At 46.5% G+C, this 19547-nt stretch overlaps 1 protein-coding gene across 1 annotated transcript; it reads right to left on the reverse strand.

Annotated features, from left to right (window-relative positions):
* Nucleotides 1-953: 953 nt before the first annotated feature.
* HHATL (hedgehog acyltransferase like) lies at nt 954-18897 on the reverse strand. The gene is made up of 11 exons (XM_087711814.1): nt 18738-18897; nt 18294-18361; nt 17210-17323; nt 13050-13244; nt 10136-10345; nt 9171-9342; nt 5888-6032; nt 4711-4746; nt 4354-4555; nt 2784-2925; nt 954-1212 (listed from the first exon to the last, which is right to left on the reverse strand). The coding sequence occupies exons 1-11, from the start codon at nt 18841-18843 to the stop codon at nt 1091-1093; spliced, it is 1512 nt and encodes a 503-aa protein (XP_087567940.1). The 5' UTR covers nt 18844-18897; the 3' UTR covers nt 954-1090.
* Nucleotides 18898-19547: the final 650 nt, after the last annotated feature.

Raw genomic sequence — 19547 nt, forward strand, 5'->3', positions numbered from 1 at the left:
CATTTCCACAATGTTGGGAGGGAGGGAGGGAGGAGACAGAGAGAAGGGGAAGAAGGAAAAAAGAGAGGGAAATAGAGAAGGAAGGAGGAAGTGAAAGAAGGAAGAAGGGAGGAAGAAGAAAGAATGAATGAAAAGGAAAGAGAGGGAGAGAAAGAGGAGAGAAGAAGGAAGGAAAGAAAGATTGGATGGAAAGAAAGAGAGGAAGAAGGAAGGAAGGAAAGGAGGAGACAGAGAGAAGGAAATAAGAGAGGTAAATACGGAAGGATGGAGGAGGGGAAAGAAGGAAGGGAAAGAAGGAATAAGGAGAGAGAATGAATGGAAGGAGAAAGAATGAATGGATGAAAAGAATGGAGAGGGAGAGAAAGAGGAAGAAATAGGAAGGAAAGAAAAGACAGAGAGAAGGGGAAGGAAATAAGAGAGGTATATATGGAAGGATGGAAGAAGTGAAAGGAAGAAAGAATGAGAAAGAATGGATGGATGAAAAGGAAAGAGAGGGAGAGAAAGAGGAGAGAAAAAAGAGGAAAGAAAGAATGGATGGAAAGAAAGAAAGAGAGGAAGGAAAGGAGGAGACAGAAAGAAGGAAATAAGAGAGGTAAATACGGAAGGATGGAGGAAGGGAAAGGAGGAGAAAGAATGAATGGATGAAAAGGAAAGAAAGGGAGAGAAAGAGAAAGAAACAGGAAGGAAGGAAAAAGAAAAGAAAGAGGGAGGGAGGAAAAGCAAGGAAGGAAAGGAGGAGACAGAGAGAAGGGGAAGAAGGAAATAAGAGAGGTAAATATGGAAGGATGGAGGAAGTGAAAGAAGGAAGTAGAATGAATGGATTAAAAGGAAAGAGGGAGAGAAAGAGGGAAGAAAAAGGAAGGGAGGAAAAAGAAAGAATGTATGAAAAGAAAGAAAGAGAGGGAGAGGGAGAAGGAAGAGAGGAAAAAAGAAAGATTTTTTTCCCAATGTTTGCATAAATAAATTCTTTATTTTGGAAAACTGAGCAATGCAGGAGAGCTTCGTGGCTCTTCTGCAGCTTTGAGGCACCCGGGTTAAACAAAGCTCAGATGCCCTGGAGTTGTTGCACCTGTGGTTTTGCCTTTCTCCATTATTCTGCCTTTTCCTTGTCTTTCTCCTCCTCTCTGATAGCCAGGATCCGCTCCCTTTCTTTGATCAGTTGCACACCGCAGTACGTGATGAACCAGATGGAGAAGGTGCTAAGAGGAAAACCTGAAATGGGAGAGAAAGAGGGAGAAAGACGTTGAGGGAAGGAAGGGAAAGAGAGGGAGAGGTAGAGAGAAAGTGGGAGAGGGAGAGGGAGGGAAAGAAGGAAGGAGGGGGGAGACAAGGGAAACAAGGAGAGGGAGGGAGAGAAGGAGGGAGAGAAAAAGGAAAGGGGGAGAAGAAGAGAGGGAGTTGGGAAGAGGAGGATGAAGGAAGAAAGAGGGAGAGAAGGAAGGAGGGTGGGGGAGACAAGGGAAACAAGGAGAGGGAGGGAGAGAAGGAGGGAGAGAAAAAGAAGGAAGGGGAGAAGAAGAGAGGGAGTTGGGAAGAGGAGGATGAAGGAAGAAAGAGGGAGAGAAGGAAGGAGGGTGGGGGAGACAAGGAAAACAAGGAGAGGGAGGGAGAGAAGGAGGGAGAGAAAAAGAAGGAAAGGGTGGAGAAGAAGAGAGGGAGTTGGGAAGAGGAGGATGAAGGAAGAAAGAGGGAGAGAAAGGAAGGAGGGAGAGAAGGGGACGAGAGAGGGAGGAGACAAAAGAGAGGGGAGGGAGGGAGACAAAGCAGAAAGGAAAAGAGGGAGGAGGAGTGAGAACGGAAGGAGGGAGAGAAGGGGAGAGAGAAAGGAAAAGAGGGAGGGGGAGAGGGAGAAAGGAAGGAGAGAGGGAGGGAGGGAAGGAGAGGGATAGAGGGATAGAGCATGCGTGCATGCGAGGGAGGGAGGGAGGAAAAGGATGGAAGGGAAAAAGAAGGACAGAGGGAGAGAAAGGGAGAAGACCATCAACATGGAGTTAATTGGGTTGAGTTGTCACATCTCTTGAACAACACAAAGCCAGATGGAAGATGAATGTTATTCATATCACACTGGAGAAGATCAAACCCCATTTGCAAGAATTTCCACCGGGAGGTTTGAAAGGGAGCTCGGGTTCAATGAGAGAAGGCATGTTTCGAATAAAAAAAACCACATCCCTGAACTTCTGAGGAAACTTCAGGAGATGCGTGGCATTTAATCAGAAGTTTAGCAGACCCTCTTCTCCTGGATCAGGAGATGAGTCCTTTTCCGCTCTGAACATAGAGATGTCCTCAAAAAGTTGGCCTAGCCTTAAGATGCAGGCCCCTAGTCATTCCTAGATGTCACCTGTCAATTTCATCAGTGTGAAATTGGCAGGTGAGAGTGAAATTGGCAGGTGGAGAGTGAAATTGATAGGTAGGGAGTGAAATTGGCAGGTGGGGAGTGAAATTGGCCGGTGGAGAGTGAAATTGGCTGGTGGAGAGTGAAATTGGCAGGTGGAGAGTGAAATTGACAGGTGGAGAGTGAAATTGGCAGGTGGAGAGTGAAATTGACAGGTAGGGAGTGAAATTGACAGGTGGGGAGTGAAATTGGCAGGCAGGGAGTGAAATTGACAGAGTGAAACTGATAGCTGAAGAGTGAAATTGACAGGCAGGGAGTGAAATTGACAGCTGAAAAGTGCAATTGATAGCTAGAAAGTGAAATTGACTAAACAGATAGCGAGATTGACACAAGAGATAGTGAAACTGATTACATTAGCGCTTCTGAGCCAAAAAAAAAAAGACTACTGTACCAGTTAGGAAGATCCTCTTGGCAAGAAGAAGGGCAAACTCCAGACTATTCAGGGCAAGGATGTTATAGAAAACAATTGCCCAGAAATTGGCTGCTCCAAAGATGCTTCTGATTCTCCGAGAAGTTGCTTCAGACATGTTGGCCTGCCAAGTAGAAGGGACATCAGTGAGACAAGGAGGATGCGAATATTTCTTAAATCGTTTTCCTGCCCAAATTTAGTGCTGGTGTGCAGCATGTGGGAATAAGACCCACTCAAAATATAGACACTCCTAGACTTTCAACCACAAATGACCCCAGCATTTCTGTTGGCAAACGAGACAGATGTTAAGTGAGTTTTGTCCGGTTCTATAACTTTTCTTGCCGTGGATGTTAAGTGAATCACTGTAGTTGTTAGGTTAGTCACATGGTTGTTAAGTGAACCTGGCTTCCTCGTTATCAGAAGGCCACAAAAACGATCACATGACCTCGGGACACTGCAATTGTCATAAATACCGACCAGTTGCCAAGCACCCAAATTTTGATCACGTGATCTTGGGAATGCTGCAACCATCCAAATTGTGAAGAACAGTCACAAGTAACTTTTTTTGTGTGTGCTGTGAAACTGAACAAGTCATCAAATGAAAGTGGTACGCGGAGAACTACCTGTAGATGCAACTCGCTAAAATATCTATGAAACAGGAACATGGATATCTGGAAGCCAGGGCCCGTTTGTTCCTGAGTATCCATCTACACAAGGGATTCACAACCTGTGGCTCTTTCATCCCTCTGCTGTGACTACCTTTCGCCAATTGGCTCCAAATTGGTAGGGCTTACGGTTAGGACAGGTAGAGGAAAAAAGATGCTGCGCCAGGAGGAGACTCTATGAGAGATGAAATAATTGGCCAATCTTTGGGAGGGAACATCAGAAGCCACTCGGTCTTGTCTGGATTGAGTGCCAACTTGTTTGCTCCCATCCAGACCCTAACAGCCTCCAGGCACTGGCACATCACTTCTACTGCTTCGCTGAGTTGGCACGGGGCAGACAGATACAACTGTGTGTCGTCTGCGTATTGGTGGTACTTAATCCCGTGCTGGCGTATGATCTCACCCAGCGGCTTCATGTAGATGTTAAATAGGAGGGGGGACAGGACCGAACCCTGCGGCACCCCATAGTTGAGGGGCCTTGGGGTCGATCTCTGCCCTCCGACCAACACCGACTGCGACCTGTCCGAGAGGTAGGAGGAGAACCACCGAAGAACGGTGCCTCCCACTCCCACCTCTCGCAACCGTGGCAGAAGGATACCATGGTTGATGGTATCGAAGGCTGCTAAGAGGTCAAGAAGCACAAGGATAGAGGAGTGATCCCTATTCCTGGCCCACCAGAGATCATCGATCAGCGCAACCAAAGCAGTATGTTTAAGAGTGTTTAAGATTGCTGACCCCTGCTCTACACCGTGGTCTAAAACGATTAGTTTCTTGAAAATATTGGGAAAGAAGAGGTCGCAATTCTGGCGGCTTTCTTGTAATAGTTGAACTTCTGGTTTGGAAGATCCTGCGAAGTAAACCCTGTGCACGAAGGATTTACTCAGTACCTCTTTCTCTGCAAACAGCCTCAGCTGGAAGAACTGTTGCACCCACAACTCAAAGTTGAGGCCGAAGCAGTTGCAAATGGACCATATGTAGACAATTTCGCAAGGCCCCAGCCAGAGGGTGGTAATGAGAAACGTGGAGGTGGTGGCCATCAGCTCCTTGAAGATGTTGTCGTGATCCTTCCCAATGTAATCGTAGACGTATCTGGAAACCAACACAGTAGGTGAGGTTCAGGAGACTGGCTGGTGGGTCTGTTTCTCTTGTCAGTGAAGGATCCATCCCATGTTGCGAGACCACAACAGTTGTGGCCCCCGTATTTGGGAAGCACCAAATAGGAATTGCAACCCAAAACCACTTACTTGCACAGCCAATCGTTAATCCCTCTGTCGAAGTGCCTGAAAACAGATGCAAACACTTTTTAAAAAAAAACTTAGTTTATTAATTGTCCTTATTATGTGACATAAATTCACCCATCTATGTGGCCAGTTTCCCAATTACTACTTTTGAGCCAGGTACCAAATTACCCATTCATCATTTGGGTTTTGGGTTATTTTGCCTAAACAGGTACAGTATCTAAGCCCTTAGACTTATATGCCACTTCACAGTGCTTCTACAGCCCTCTCTAAGCGGTTTACAGAGTCATCCTCTTGCCCCCAACAATCTGGGTCCTCATTTGACCCACCTCGGAAGGATGGAAGGCTGAGTCAACCTTCAGCTGGTCGGGATTGAATTCTTCCTTCCTAACATCCATCCATCCATCCATCCATCCATCCATCCTTCCTTCCTTCCTTCCTTCCTTCCTTCTTTTCTTCCCTCCCTCCCTCCTTCCTCCCTCCTACTCTCCCACTCTCCCTCCCTTCTTCCTTCCTTCCTTCCTTCCTTCCTTTCTTCCTTCCTTCTTTTCTTCCCTCCCTCCCTCCTTCCTCCCTCCTACTCTCCCACTCTCCCTCCCTTCTTCCTTCCTTCCTTCCTTCCTTCCTTCCTTCTTTTCTTCCCTCCCTCCCTCCTTCCTCCCTCCTACTCTCCCACTCTCCCTCCCTTCTTCCTTCCTTCCTTCCTTCCTTCCTTTCTTCCTTCCCTCTCCCTTCCTCCTTCCCCCTCCCTCCCTCCCTCCCTCCCTCCCTTCTTCCTTCCTTCCTTCCTTCCTTCCCAATAGTACTTAGACTTACATACCACTTTATAGTGCTTTACAACCCACTCTAAGCGGTGTACACAGTTAGCATATGGCCTCCCCAACAATTTGGGCCCTCATTTTACCAACCTTGGAAGGCTGAGTCAACCTTGAGCCTGGTGAGAATCGAACTGCCAAACTGCAGGCAGCCGGCAGTCAGCAGAAGTAGATTTTTACTTTTGGTGGGGTGGGGGCTAGATAACTCAATCAATAGAGGGGGGCCAAAACGTTGTACCAGCCTGTCTTGTACTTGGTCCCACAAGTTGTATGCTGCCCCAACATTTCTCCCTGGTGGGGCCACCTCCCTTCCTGAAGGCCAGCCAGGAAGGAAATCTCTGCTCACACCGGAATCTCCAGCAACTCACGTTTCTGCAAAGACGTAGAGCATCGTGATGCACTTGGGGCGCTGTGGTGGATCGAGGTGATCCAACTTGGCTATGGTGTTGATGACCCCAAACATCACGGCAGCCTTCACCCAATCGTACACCAGGTTGGAATAAGCCAGGCCAGCTGCGGAACAGAATGGGAGGAGGAGAAAGAAAAGGACAGAAGAAGAGTGAGATTTTCCTTAACAGATTAACAGAGTTGGGAGGGACCTTATAGGTCATCTAGTCCAACCCCCCCACCCACCCAACAGACCCTCCACCATTTCTGACAGAGGCCAGTCCAGTCTCTTCTTGAAAGCCTCCAGTGAGGGAGCTCCCACAACTTCTGAAGACAACTTTCTGTTCCATGGGTTGATTCTTCTCACTGTCAGAAAATTTCTCTTTATTTCTAAGTTGAATCTCTCCTTGGTCAGTTTCCATCCATTATTCCTTGTCTGGCCTTCAGGTGCCTTGGATAATAGCTTGACCCCCCCTCCTCTCTGTGGCAGCCCCTCAAATATTGGAAGGCTGCTATCCTGTTTCCCCTGGTCCTTCTCTTCGATAGACTAGCCATGCCCAGTTCCTGCAACTGTTCTTCATATGTTTTAGTCTCCAGTCCCCTAATCCTCTTTCTTGCTCTTCCCTGCACTCTTTCTAAATTCTCCACATCTTTTTTACATCGTGGCGACCAAAACTGGATGCCGTATTCCAAGTGTGGCCTTACCAAGGCTTTGTAAAGTGGTATTAACCCTTCACGTGATCTTGATTCTATCCCTCTGATAATGCAATTTAGGATTGCATTGGCTTCTTTGGCTGACGCTGCACACGGCTGGCTCCTATTTAATTGGTTGGCCACGAAGACTCCAAGATCCCTCCCACCAGTTACTGCCATTAAGCCTGTGATTCTGTGAAGAGTAATGTGTAGTGCAGCCATCTATCAGTCCTACGTAGTAGACCAGACTAAGAAATAAGACTCCACAGGAGGACTAGACTAAGTCAGGGAGGGTTGCTGCTGTCGTTACAGCTGGTTCACTTCGTGTGTATGCCCACCGCGCATTGCTTGCACATGCGCAGTTGCTTATAAATTGTCCTGCGCATGCGCAGAACATTATAAAATGGCTAAAGAACATGCCGGCAACAGCAGGTGCGACTTGGGAACTGGTTCGGGGGCGTGGCCAGCCTGACGTCCCTACCGGTTTGGTGACCTAGTCTCAATTTCCACTACCAATTCACCCGAACTGGTAGCAACCCACCTCTGAACTAAGTCCTCGACTTGTGACAATTGGGACTAGAACATCCACCACCAAGTGAGGCAGACATTAAAGGAGCTTTTGCCAGAGTCATTATGTGAATCATCACGGCCATTAAGCAAATCTGGTTCTTCCCATTGACTTGGCTAGTCGAAAGCCAGCTGGGAAGATCGCAAATGGTGATCGTGGGACACAGCAGCTGTTGTAATGGCGGTTACAAGCTCGCAAATGTTGATCTCGTGACTGCCAGGATGCTGCAACGGTCATAAGTGCAAGGACTGGTCCCGGGAAACTTTTTACACCGCCATCATAAATTTGAACAGTTGCTAAATGAGGTCTGTAAGTTGAGAAGTATCCGAAGGGGAAAAGCAACCTAGGTGTCTTCTAAATATATCTATCTCTCTTGCCAGTTTCTGAACATTTGATTCAAGAGACTCTCCCTGACTCTCTACGCTGGTTGGTGGAAACATCCATCGGATTCAGTTCCAAGCCAGGGAAAAAAAACACCAGAGACCAAATGAAGCCTGGAGGCTGATTGGAAAGAGGGTTGAGAGTTGAGAGTGTGGGGTTTTTATACCTCCTCTTGGGCTTTGCACTTGAGCTTCCTGTTCCTGTGGAAGAACATGTATTCTATTGGTTGTTGTCAGACTCCTATGGAACCATGTACACATTCTAGGAGTTTGTCTGAGCTAAGTTTGGTTGAAGTTTGGTCTGCTAGTGCAATCAAGGGACTTGTTGGGGAATTCCTATTGTGGCTGAGGGCTAATCCTACCTTTGTTCAGAGCTGACTGCAGGGAATTTGCTTATGAATAGAGATATCTATCTCTTTATCTCTTAAGTGCTGAGAGCTATTAAGAAAAGGGGAGCTATTAAGAGTGATTTTGCTCCCTACCTCAAACCTCCCCTCCAATGTTTCTCCATTTCTCATTCAGGGAAATATAATATTCTGCCTTTTTCATATTTCTTAAAATATTTCATTCTTCTAGGAGAGGAATGGGCGCTAACTTCCTACAATGCTGTCAGACCTAGGAAGTCCTCGGCTTACAACCAGAATTGAGCCCAACATTTTTGTTGCTAAGCAAAACAGTTGTTAAGTGAATTTGCCTCATTTTATGACCTTTCTTGCCACAATTGTTAACTGAACCACTGCAGTGGTTAAGTAAGTAACATGGTTGTTAAGTGAATCTGGCTTTCCCATCCACTTTGCTTGTCTGAAGGTTGCAAAAGGGGATCACGTCACACACACACACAGACACACAGACACACACACACACACACACACAGGGACACTGCAACCGTCATAAATACGAGTCAGTTGCCAAGCTTCTGAATTTTGATCACGTGACCACAGGGTATACTCCAATGGTCATAAGTGTGAAAAATGGTCATAAGTCACTTTTTTCAGTACTGTTGTAACTTCAAATAGTCACTAAACAAACTGTTATAAATTGAGGACTATCTGTAATGATTTTATTGCCAATTATTGGTCATCCAGATTTTTGTGGTCGAAATTTGATACGTCACTGGTAGTATTCACTGGAGTTTACCATTCAGTCCAAGAGAATCAGAAGTTTGCCCTAGGATGTGTTGAGGTGGTGGGAATGAAATGGGACAATCTATCATCAGAAGATCAGGACATGTTTCCTCACGCATGTCAGGCAGATCAAGGCAGACTAGCTATCAGTTGAATGTAATTTTAAGAGGGGCATTTGTTCTACATAGAATTGAAGCCCATGTTTCCCAGCCAAAGATTTAATTATGTCAACAACCAACAATTATTCAACCTCAAATCAGGAAACATAGAGCAAAGGAGCTTCTGAAGCACTGGGAAAATGGGAAGAAGTCTAAACTTCCATAGATATAATGAACACTGCATCTTTTCATTCACAGAAGGCAAATGACAGGGTAGTGTGGTTTCAATCAAGTTCCCCATACATTTTTTAGCTAGCTCCATTCAATGTTCCCCAACCTTTTAAAGACATGTGGGCTTCAACTCCCCAGAATCCTCAAACCAGTGTGGATACTATATTTACCCAGTGCCCAGTCAGAGAGACGGTTCACAAACTTCAGGTCCGAAGGAATGGTCAGGATGTAGAAGAAGTGGAAGAAAATATCCACAGCGACAATGGCCATGAGATGGACAACGGCATGGACGATGATGTGCCGCATCTCGCCATCTTTGCGCTGCAGCTGGCTGTTGTGTACCTGTGACCGGGGGACAAACGAGGAAATCAAAGCAGTCCTCAAAACATCTGGCTGTGCGGAATGCAGAATGGGAAAAGGGGGGGAGGGAGGGAGGAGAAAACGATGATGGAAAGGAAGAAGGAAACAAGAGAGGGAGGGGAAGTTGGGAGGGAACTTGGATGGATGGATGGATGGATGGATGGATAGATGGATAGATGGATAGATGGATAGATGGATAGATGGATAGATGGATAGATGGATAGATGGATAGATGGATAGATGGATAGATGGATAGATGGATAGATGGATAGATGGATAGATGGATAGATGGATAGATGGATAGATGGATAGATGGATAGATGGATAGATGGATAGATGGATAGATGGATAGATGGATAGATGGATAGATGGATAGATGGATAGATGGAAAGGTGGTGGGAAGGAGGGATGATAGATGGAAGGGGGGAGGGAGTGAAGAAAGAGGGAGGGAGGAAAAGGATTCACATTAGCATTTTCCTCCCTCCCTCCCTTACTTCCTTACTTCCTATCTACCTTTCTTTACAATGGTGTGGTATTCAGTGTATTCATTGGTCAGATTTACAGCTCAACAAGCAGAAATGGACAGGGCCTACAGACATAATAGTGAATCTAGGACACACTTGTCAAACCACAATGTTTGGGGGGGTGACGTACCAGGAAAGTCTAACTAGACATTTTCTAAATTTTTGGCACCAAAAGGTTCACCATTAGCAACTTACACATTCTGTCCACCTCCTCCTTTCCTTCTAAGAATGGCATGGTGGGTCGTGCTTACCTGGACATGAAATTGGTCGAAAGTCATGATGGGTCCGAAGAAGAAGAAAGGGAGGTAGAAATTGTATTTCAGCAGGGCGAAGATGGAATAATTTCCCTCTTTCCTCTCACAGTTCTCCAGGGCAAAACTCATGCAGCGCATGATGCTGAATCCGGTGCCGCCATAAAAGAGAATATCTTGGAGATCAAAGGTTCCTTGGACAAAGTCATTCTGGACCAAATAAAAGTTATCACACATGGACGAAAGAAAAGAGAACTTTTCAAACAACAACAGCAACAACAACAACACCAAACTGAACCAAATCATCTACCTGAAGTTCTTATCCTACTTTTTCTTTCCTTCCTTCCTTCCTTCCTTCCTTCCTTCCTTCCTTCCTTCCTTCCTTCCTTCCTTCCTTCCTTCCTTCCTTCCTTCTATCCATCTATCTTACCTCCCTCCCACCCCTTTCCCCTCCCTCTCTCCCTTTCTCATCCCTCCCTACCTCCTTTCTTCCATCTATTTTCCTCTCTCCCTTCTCCTTCTTTCCTTCCTTCCTCCCTCCCTTCCCTTTTCTTCTTCTCCTTCTTCCTTCCCTCCCTTCCCCTTCCTTCCTTCCTTCCTTCCTTCCCACCCAATTTCTCCTTGATCCTCAAGCAATCACATCCCTCCATTTGTTTCTGAAGTCTGGGATTCCCCCTCGGACCAGTACAACTAAGCCAGATGTTTCTAGAGGTTGTTCTTAGAGTTAATGGATGAATGAAATTCTAAAGAATCCGCAGAGAACTAGAGAGCGGGAGGGTCCGTGGCAGGTCATTTTAAGGATTATTTTCCTATCTAGTGTATTAAAATATCTTAAGTCCTGGAAGAAGAGGCAATACGTTTCATTCAACCCTTCATTCAATCATTCCACCCTCCTAGGGGATAAATTGTCTGCTAAGCCTACTGCTCTTTTATGGACTTTTCACAGTTCCATCAGTACAATGAAGATGTAGCTGTGGAATCCTTGCTGCCCCCTAAGCTTGATTGATTTGTTGCAGACATTTCATTACCCAACTAGGTTACATCAACAGTGTGAGAAAGTGTGGGGTTTGCTCTATTTATTTATTTTTTTACAGTTGCTTGCCCCGGCAGTATTAGTGAGTGTACAGGGGTTTGTATTTTCATTCGTTGTTTTGTAATTAGGGTATTGTTTTCTGCTTGATGGACTACTGCAACGTGCTCTACATGGGGCAGCCCTTGAAGAGTATTCGGCGACTTCAGCTTGTCCAGAATGCAGCCGCGCGAGCTATTGTGGGTGCACCTCGGTTCACCCACGTAACACCTATCCTCCGCGAGCTGCACTGGCTGCCTATTGGTCTCCGGATACGCTTCAAGGCGCTAGTCGTCACTTATAAAGCCCTTCATGGTATTGGACCTGGGTACTTGAGAGACCGCCTGGTGTCAACTGGTGACTGGTGACTACCCGGAGGAGGGCCTTCTCTGTGGCTGCTCTGACCCTTTGGAACGAGCTCCCCGTGGAGATTCGAACCCTCACCACCCTCCAGGCCTTCCGCATAGCCCTTAAAACCTGGCTATTCCGACAGGCCTGGGGCTAAAGATTCGCTGCCCTAGTTCGAATGGTATGACTGTTGTGCTTTTTAATTATGTATTGTTTTGTGTTGTTACTAAACTGTTTGTATCCCCCCTTCCCTTTTTGAGCTGTGAGCCGCCCTGAGTCCCCTTAGGGAAAAGGGCGGCATACAAATGAAATAAACTCAAACTCAAACTCAAACTTGATTGTTTGTCTGGGGTTAATCCATGCTTATCGGGATTTTTTTCTGTGAAGTCCTTGGTGTTGTCCAGAGGCGGTATTCAGCTGGTTCTCTCCGGTTTAGGCAAACCAGTAGTGGCGGTTGTGGGATGCTCCGCCCACCCGCCCCGATGTAATATGCAAGCACTGTGCATGCGCAGAAGGTGGTGCAAATGTGCAGACGCGGTACATGCGCTCACATTTGCGAACTTGTAGGGAAGGTAAGTGAATCCCACCGCTGGTGTTGTCTGAGGTTGATTGATTGCTTGCGAATGGTTTATTACCCAAATAGGGAACATTAGCATCACAATTCACAACCCTGCAAATCCCTATTCCTTCTAGCACTGATGATGTTCCCTAGTTGATTCATGAAACGTCTGCAAGAAAACCATCAAGCTCAGGCAGCACCAATCTTCCTACAATTCTCCTCCTCCTCCTCCTCCTCCTCCTCCTCCTCCTCCTCCTCCTCCTCCTCCTCCTCCTCCTCCTCCTCCTCTCTCTCCCTTCTAGCAAAGACAACATTACCAGGTTTAGTAATGAAGCATCTGCCTGCACACACCCAAGCTCAGAGAGCACCAAAGACTCTACAGAAAGAGAAACCCAGATAAACGTGGATTAATCCCAGACAAACAAGCAGAAAGCAGTACCCTAGTCAGGGAATTACTAAGGAGAAAAACCACATCCCATCCACGTTGGAGGGCAGGCAGGCTCCTGTATATAAGAGAGCCGAGGTGGCGCAGTGCAGTTCTGCAGGCCACTTCAGCTGACTCTTATCTGCAGTTCAGCGGTTCTAATCTCACCGGCTCAAGGTTGACTCAGCCTTCCATCCTTCCGAGGTGGGTGAAATGTGGGGGCGATGTGCTGACTCTGTAAACTGCTTAGAGAGGGCTGAAAGCCCTATGAAGCGGTATATAACTGCTATTGCTATTGTCCACACAACAATAATACTGATGACATTACCTAGTTGGGCAATTAAACATCTTCAAGAAAACTATCAAGCTCCAAGAACACCAAGGACACCTCCCACCCACCCCCAGTTCATCCCTGAGCTACATATATCCGCTTGTATGGAAATATTTCTTTCTTAACTGTATTAACCAGGTTTTTGTAGCAAGCCGGGAACAACACCAGGAAGACAAAACTCACCTGCCAGGAATTGAAGGGTTCGAACTTGAACGATGCCAGGCTGCAGAGGCCGGCGATGAAACACAGCCATTTCTGTTTAGCCAGGCCCACGGTGTAGAGCACCAAGCAATGGGACAGGATGACCATCAGGTAGCTGCTTCCCATGGTTCCCAACACGGTCACGATGCCGTAAACCATGTACATGACCGACCTGTGCTGCGAGGAAACGAATGAAGAGACCGTTGGTCCACCTGGTCTCCTCAATTCTCCTCTCTAGCCAGACGCTCTGCGCCTGAACTACGTTTCCCCCCTCCGTGGAAGTCTACGGAACGTCTTGCGTTACAGGTAGCCCTCGACTTACGACTGCCCGTTTAGCAACTGTTTCGCGTGACGACAGCATTGAAAAAGTGAAATTGTGGACAGTCCTCCTCGCACGTACGACTGTTCGCAACATCCTGTCAGTCACAGGGTCAAAATTTACATGCTTGACAACTGGCATGTACAGGAAGTCCTCAACTTACAAGAGATCATCTAGTCCATGATGGTGAACCTATGGCGAACCTATGACGAAGCCATATCGCCTGGCACACGTGACGTTATCCATTCCTCTCCCAGGTTTCTGGCGCATATGCGCACACGACGATCAGCTGGCCTTTGTGCGCGTGGCAGTGCCGGAAACCGGAAGAGGTGGTCTTCCGTTTTCCGGCGTGAGTATGAGTGCCAGCCAGCTGATCGGCATGTGCAGCTGCATGGCAGTAACCAAAAGACTTCCTGATTGGTGTGTCGAAAACTGGAAGTTCATTTCCCAGCTTGCACATGCTCCGTAGGCAGCTCCTCTTCCTGGTCGTGGCCCGGATGAGCGCACACAAAGTGTTCCCTTTTTATTTTTATTTTTTTTATAGAAAATGTTTTTATTTTTGTTACATAGACAACATAATCACATAACAATAGAAAAAGAAAGGCAGAGGAAAAAAAACACACACACACAAAAGGAAAACAAAGCCCATCATCCCATGCAGTATGTCATTTGATTACAGGTGTTTTAAACTTTATCATTCTTAGACATTCATTGTTTCATTTAATAGATTATCATTTCGTATCGTTTCTTCTTCCCCTGCCTGTAGCAATCCATCCCTACTACGTTTCCCCCCATACACAGGCCCCGTATCTCTCTGTTATATATTTAATAGGCACCACAATAACCTAGGATTAAAAAAAAAATGGAGCATGTCGTTTGGTTACAAGTGTTTTAACCTCTGCATCTTCAAATAATATTTACCGTCTCAAATGTTTCATCTAGTATAACTAAAAGCCTCATTTTCTTATGGTATTTCCCCCAGAAAGTATACTTATATTCATTATTGTCCTTGCATTTCGTACCTTCAAACAGGGATCTTATTCCTTCATTTTTCAATGAGACGTCGCTGCATATATATATATATACCAGTTTTCATTTGTTCCCTTATTAAAATTGCTCCCTTTTTAGTACTTGGCGCCGCGCATGTGTGCGCACGCTCCCTTTTCGAAAAGGTTCACCGTCACTGATTTAGTCGGCGGTAGGATTAAAAAAGTTTTACTACCACTTCTGTGGGCGTGGCTTGGTGGGCGTGGCAGGGGAAGGATACTGCAAAATCCCCCTCCCCTCCCCACCCCACTATCCTGCTTTCCATCTCCGTTCTCCTCTTCAGGGCAACCAAAGAAGATCAGCTGGTAGGCTGGGAGGCAGCAGGGGCGTGGCCAGCCTCTTTGCCGGTTCTCCCAACTACTCAAAATTTCCGGTTCTCCAGAACCTGCCACAGCTGCATCTAGTGAGCATTCAAGTTACAATGGCAGTGAAAAAAAATGACAAGATACTTGCGACTGTTGCAGTATCTTCATGGTCACATGATTGGAATTCAAAAACACTTGGCCACTGACTCATGTTTATGACGGTTGCCATTGTCCTGGGGGGTCACGTGATCCCCTTTTATGTCCTTCTGACAAGCGAAGTCATTGCGGAAGCCAGATTCATTTGGCAACCGTGTCACTAACTTTTAACAACTGCAGTGATTCGCTTAGCAACTGTGGGAAGAAACGTGGGAACACGAGGCAAAACAAGTCCCACTTATCAACAAAAATCTTGGGCTCAGTTGTGGTCGTAAGTCAAGGACTACCTTACAACGGTTGCAGCATCCTAGGGGGTCATGTGATCAACATTTGTGATGCTTCCAATTGGCTTCCCACAAACAGTCAAATGGGGGGAAACCCAGATTCACTTAACAACTGCCTTGTTTGGCAAGGAAAATTTGTTCTGGTTTGTTGTCATAAGTCAAGGAGTAGCATACTTCTGTTCCCCCCCCACACACACACCATTTTAAAACTCTCCTCCCCATCACTCCCAGTCCTGCATCGTAAACTTCCTCCCAAAAAAGACAGCCAGGAAGCCTGAATAATGCAAAATATATATTAGTTTGTACAGTGCAATGATGGGAAACCTTGTTCAGCAGCCCCACAAAGGCCGGCTAATCATCGTGTGTGCATGCACGACAGACAGACGCCCAGAAGAGGGAAGGGTGTGCCAGACGACTTGGCTCTGCGTGCCAACTAAAGTTATCTGTTCTGCTCTGCTAGAGCCAAGGTGGCGCAGTGGTTAAATGCAGCACTGCAGGCTACTTCAGCTGACTGCAGTTCTGCAGTTCGGCTGTTCAAATCTCACCGGCTCAAAGGTTGACTCAGCCTTCCATCTTTCCGAGGTGGGTGAAATGAGGACCCGGATTGTTGTTGGGGGCGATATGCTGACTCTGTAAACTGCTTAGAGAGGGCTGAAAGCCCTATGAAGCGGTATATAAGTCTAACTATTGCTATTGCTATTCTGCTCTGCTTTACTCTATTGTTCTGTTCTCTTCTGTTCTGTCCTCTTCTCTTCCATTCCATTCCACTCAATTAATTCTATTCCATTCCAATCTATTCTAATCTTATTCTATTCTATTCCTATTTTCTATATTTATTATTCTATTCCATTCCATTCTATTCCACTCCAATCTATTCTAATCTTATTCTATTCTATTCCTATTTTCTATATTTATTATTCTATTCTATTCTATTCCATTAATTCTATTCTACTCTATTCCATTCCATTCCACTCCAATCTATTCTAATCTTATTCTATTCTATTGCTATTTCTATATTTATTATTCTATTCTATTCTATTCCATTAATTCTATTCTATTCTATTCCATTCCGTTCCATTAATTCTATTCCATTCCACTCCATCTACTCTATTCTATTCTATTCCATTCCATTCCATATTTTCTATTCTATTCTATTCTATTCTATTCTATTCTATTCTATTCTATTCTATTCTATTCTATTCTATTCTATTCTATTCTATTCCAGTCCATTCCATTCCATTTCATTCCATTAATTCTATTCTATTCCTATATTCTACTCTATTCTACTCCTAATTCTATTCATTTTGTGTTATTCTATTTTGTTCTATTCAATATTCAGTGTATTCTCTCCTCTCCTTTCCCTTCCCCATCCATTCCATTCCATTTCATTGTTTGAAGTCACAACGGCACTGAAAAAAGTGACTTATGACATTTGCAGCATCCCTGTGGTCACGTGATCAAAATTTAGATGCTTGGCGATGGACTCATATTTATGACGGTCACAGAGTCCCGGGAACACATGATTTTGCCACTTTCTGACAATGGGGAAGCCAGCTCCACTTTTTGCCAACTTAACAACTGCAGTGACTTACTCAGCAACGTTGGCAAGAAAGGTGGTGAAACAGGGCAAAAATCCACTGAACGTCTCGTTTAGCAAGAGAAATGTCGGGCTCAGTTATGGTCCTTAAGTCGAGGACTGCCAGTAATGGAATCCTCCATGTTGTGTAATTCCAAGAACAACCAGCAGGTGGCAAGCGCTGGGGGAAGACCAGGGGTTAGAGCCGAGGTGGCGCAGTGGTTAAATGCAGCACTGCAGGCTACTTCAGCTGACTGCAGTTCTGCAGTTCGGCTGTTCAAATCTCACCGGCTCAGGGTTGACTCAGCCTTCCATCCTTCCGAGGTGGGTAAAATGAGGACCCGGATTGTTGTTGGGGGGCAATATGCTGACTCCGTAAACCGCTTAGAGAGGGCTGAAAGCCCTATGAAGCGGTGTATAAGTCTAACTGCTATTGCTATTGAGCATGGACCTACCTGAGGGGCTAGCATGGAGCAGAACTTGGCAAACAGGACGTGGCCCGAGAGAGCGAAGAGGATGAAGTTCCTGAAGGATACGAACCACATGGCCCACTCGAAGTCAGCCACATCCTGGAAAAGAGAAGCAGAGAGATAGCTGGTCTCACTGGACAGAAAGTTTCCAGTCTACGTATGTTACCACTGTTAGTTTGAGTGACTGGCACCCTGGACTTCCTTTATGGAGCAAATCCAGAGGTTCTTTGAGGCTGTTTGAACTTTAAATAAAAAGAGGGAGGGAGGAGAGAAGGAAGGAGGGAGGGAGGAAGGAAGGAGAGAGGGACGCAATGAGGAGAGAGGGAGGAAGAGAGTGGGGAGGTAGGGAGGAAGAAATGATGGAGGGAAGGAGGAAGGAAGGAAAAAAGGGAGGGAGGAGGGAGGAGAGAAGGAGGGAGGCAAGGAGGGAGGGAAGGAGGAAAGAGGGAGGGAGAGAGGGATGCATTGGGGAGAGGGAGGGAGGATGTAAGGAGGGGGAGGAAGGAATGAAGGAAAAGAGGGAGGGAGGAAAGGAGGGAGGGAGGAAAGAGGAAGGGAGAGAAGGATGCATTGTGGAGAGGGAAGAAGGATGGAAGGAGGGGAGGAAGGAATGAAGGAAAAGAGGGAGGGAGGAAAGGAGGGAGGGAGGAAAGAGGAAGGGAGAGAAGGATGCATTGGGGAGAGAGGGAGGAAGGAAGGGAAAGAGGGAAGAAGGAGAAGAGAAGGAGGGAAGGAGAGAGGGATGCATTGGAGAGAGGGCGGGAGAGAGGAAGAAAGTGGGAGGGAGGGAAGAAAGAAAAGAGGGATGGAGGAGAAAGGAAGAATAAAATACAAAAGAAAAGAAGGGAGGGGTTAAGAGAAAGGAAGGAGGGGGAAAGAGAGGGAAGCGAGGAAGGAAGAGGGAAGAGGAAGGAAGAATAAAGAACAAGGGAAAAGGAAGGAGGGATCAAGATCAAGAGAAGGAAGGAAGGAAGGAAGGAAGGAAGGAAGGAAGGAAGGAAGGAAGGAAGGAAGGAAGGAAGATAAACATAAATCTTCCTCGTCTTCCTACTCAAACTCCTGCACTTACCATTCTCCTGCCAAAATAATGCCATCCTGGTTTTATGTTTTCTCGGAAGGCCTTCCGATTTATGCTATCTGAAAAAAGAAAAAAGAAAAAAAAGGGAGAGAGGGAGAGAGAAAGAATAAGAGAAGAAGGAGTTCTAGTCCCACCTTAGAGGGGGTGATGGGCTTTGGGCCAGTTCCCCTCCCTCAGTCCAGCCCACCTCGCAGGGTGGCTGCTGTGGATAAAATAGAAAGAGGAAAGCGTGTTGGATACATTTGCAACCTTGAGTTACTTGTAGGAAAATTATAAAGGCAGAATAAACAAAAACAAACAAACAAATAAACAGCCAAGTAACTAGATACAAGCGAACGAATGCATGAATAAATGAATAATAAGGCATTAGATTGAAAAGAGAGGTGATTCAGGGGCAATGCAAATTCTTCCGTGAATGGTTTTTGCAAGGATTACCTTGGGAGCTCTCAAAGATCTCCATCCCACTGTAAGCGACGGCACAGGATACGATCAGGGCATAAAGCCCCAACTCATAGGTGGGCAATGCCGCCTTGATCCCCATCTCGGACAGAAGCACTTGAAGGACCAATGCCGAGAGTCTTCCTGTGAAGGAGAGAGGGAGGGAGGGGGAGAAAGGGAGAGGGAGGGGGAAGGAAGAGAAGGAGGGAAGGAGAGGGGGGATGGAGAGGGAGGACAGAGGGGGAAGAAAGGGAGGGAGGGATAGCGAGGGAGAGAAAGGGAGGGAAAGGGAGAGGGAGGGAGAGAGAAAGGGGGAAGGAAGGAGAGATGGGGAGGGAGAGGGAGGAGAAAGGGAGGGGGAGAGAGGGAAGGAGGGAGGAAGAAAAAGGGAGGGAGAGGGAGGGAAAGGGAGGGGAAAGAGAGGGAGAGAGGGGGAGGGAGAGGAGGAGGGAGAAAAAGGGAGGGGAGGGGAGAGGGTAGGAGAGAGGGAGATAGAAGGAAGGAGAGAGGGAGGAGAGAGGGGGAGAGAAAGGGAGAGGGAGGGGAGAGGGAAGGAGGTAGGGAGAAGGAAGGAGAGAGGGAGGGAGAGGGAGGGGGTGGAGGGAGAGGGAGGAGAGAGGGGGAGAGAAAGGGGAGAAAGGGAGGGGGAGAAGGAGGGAGAGAAAGGGAGAAGGAGGAAGGGAGAAAGAGATAGAGGGAGAAGAGGTGAGAAACTGAATGAAGAGAAAGATGGTCACTGAATCACTGAATTCTGGCATCAGAGGGGACCCTCAAGGACATCTAAACCACTCCCATGCTCAGTGCAGA

This window comes from Thamnophis sirtalis, unplaced genomic scaffold (genome assembly GCF_051295495.1).
Source record: "Thamnophis sirtalis isolate CommonGarterSnake01/CBP01778 unplaced genomic scaffold, rThaSir2_p1.2 scaffold_4, whole genome shotgun sequence".
Classification (NCBI taxonomy): domain Eukaryota; kingdom Metazoa; phylum Chordata; class Lepidosauria; order Squamata; family Natricidae; genus Thamnophis; species Thamnophis sirtalis.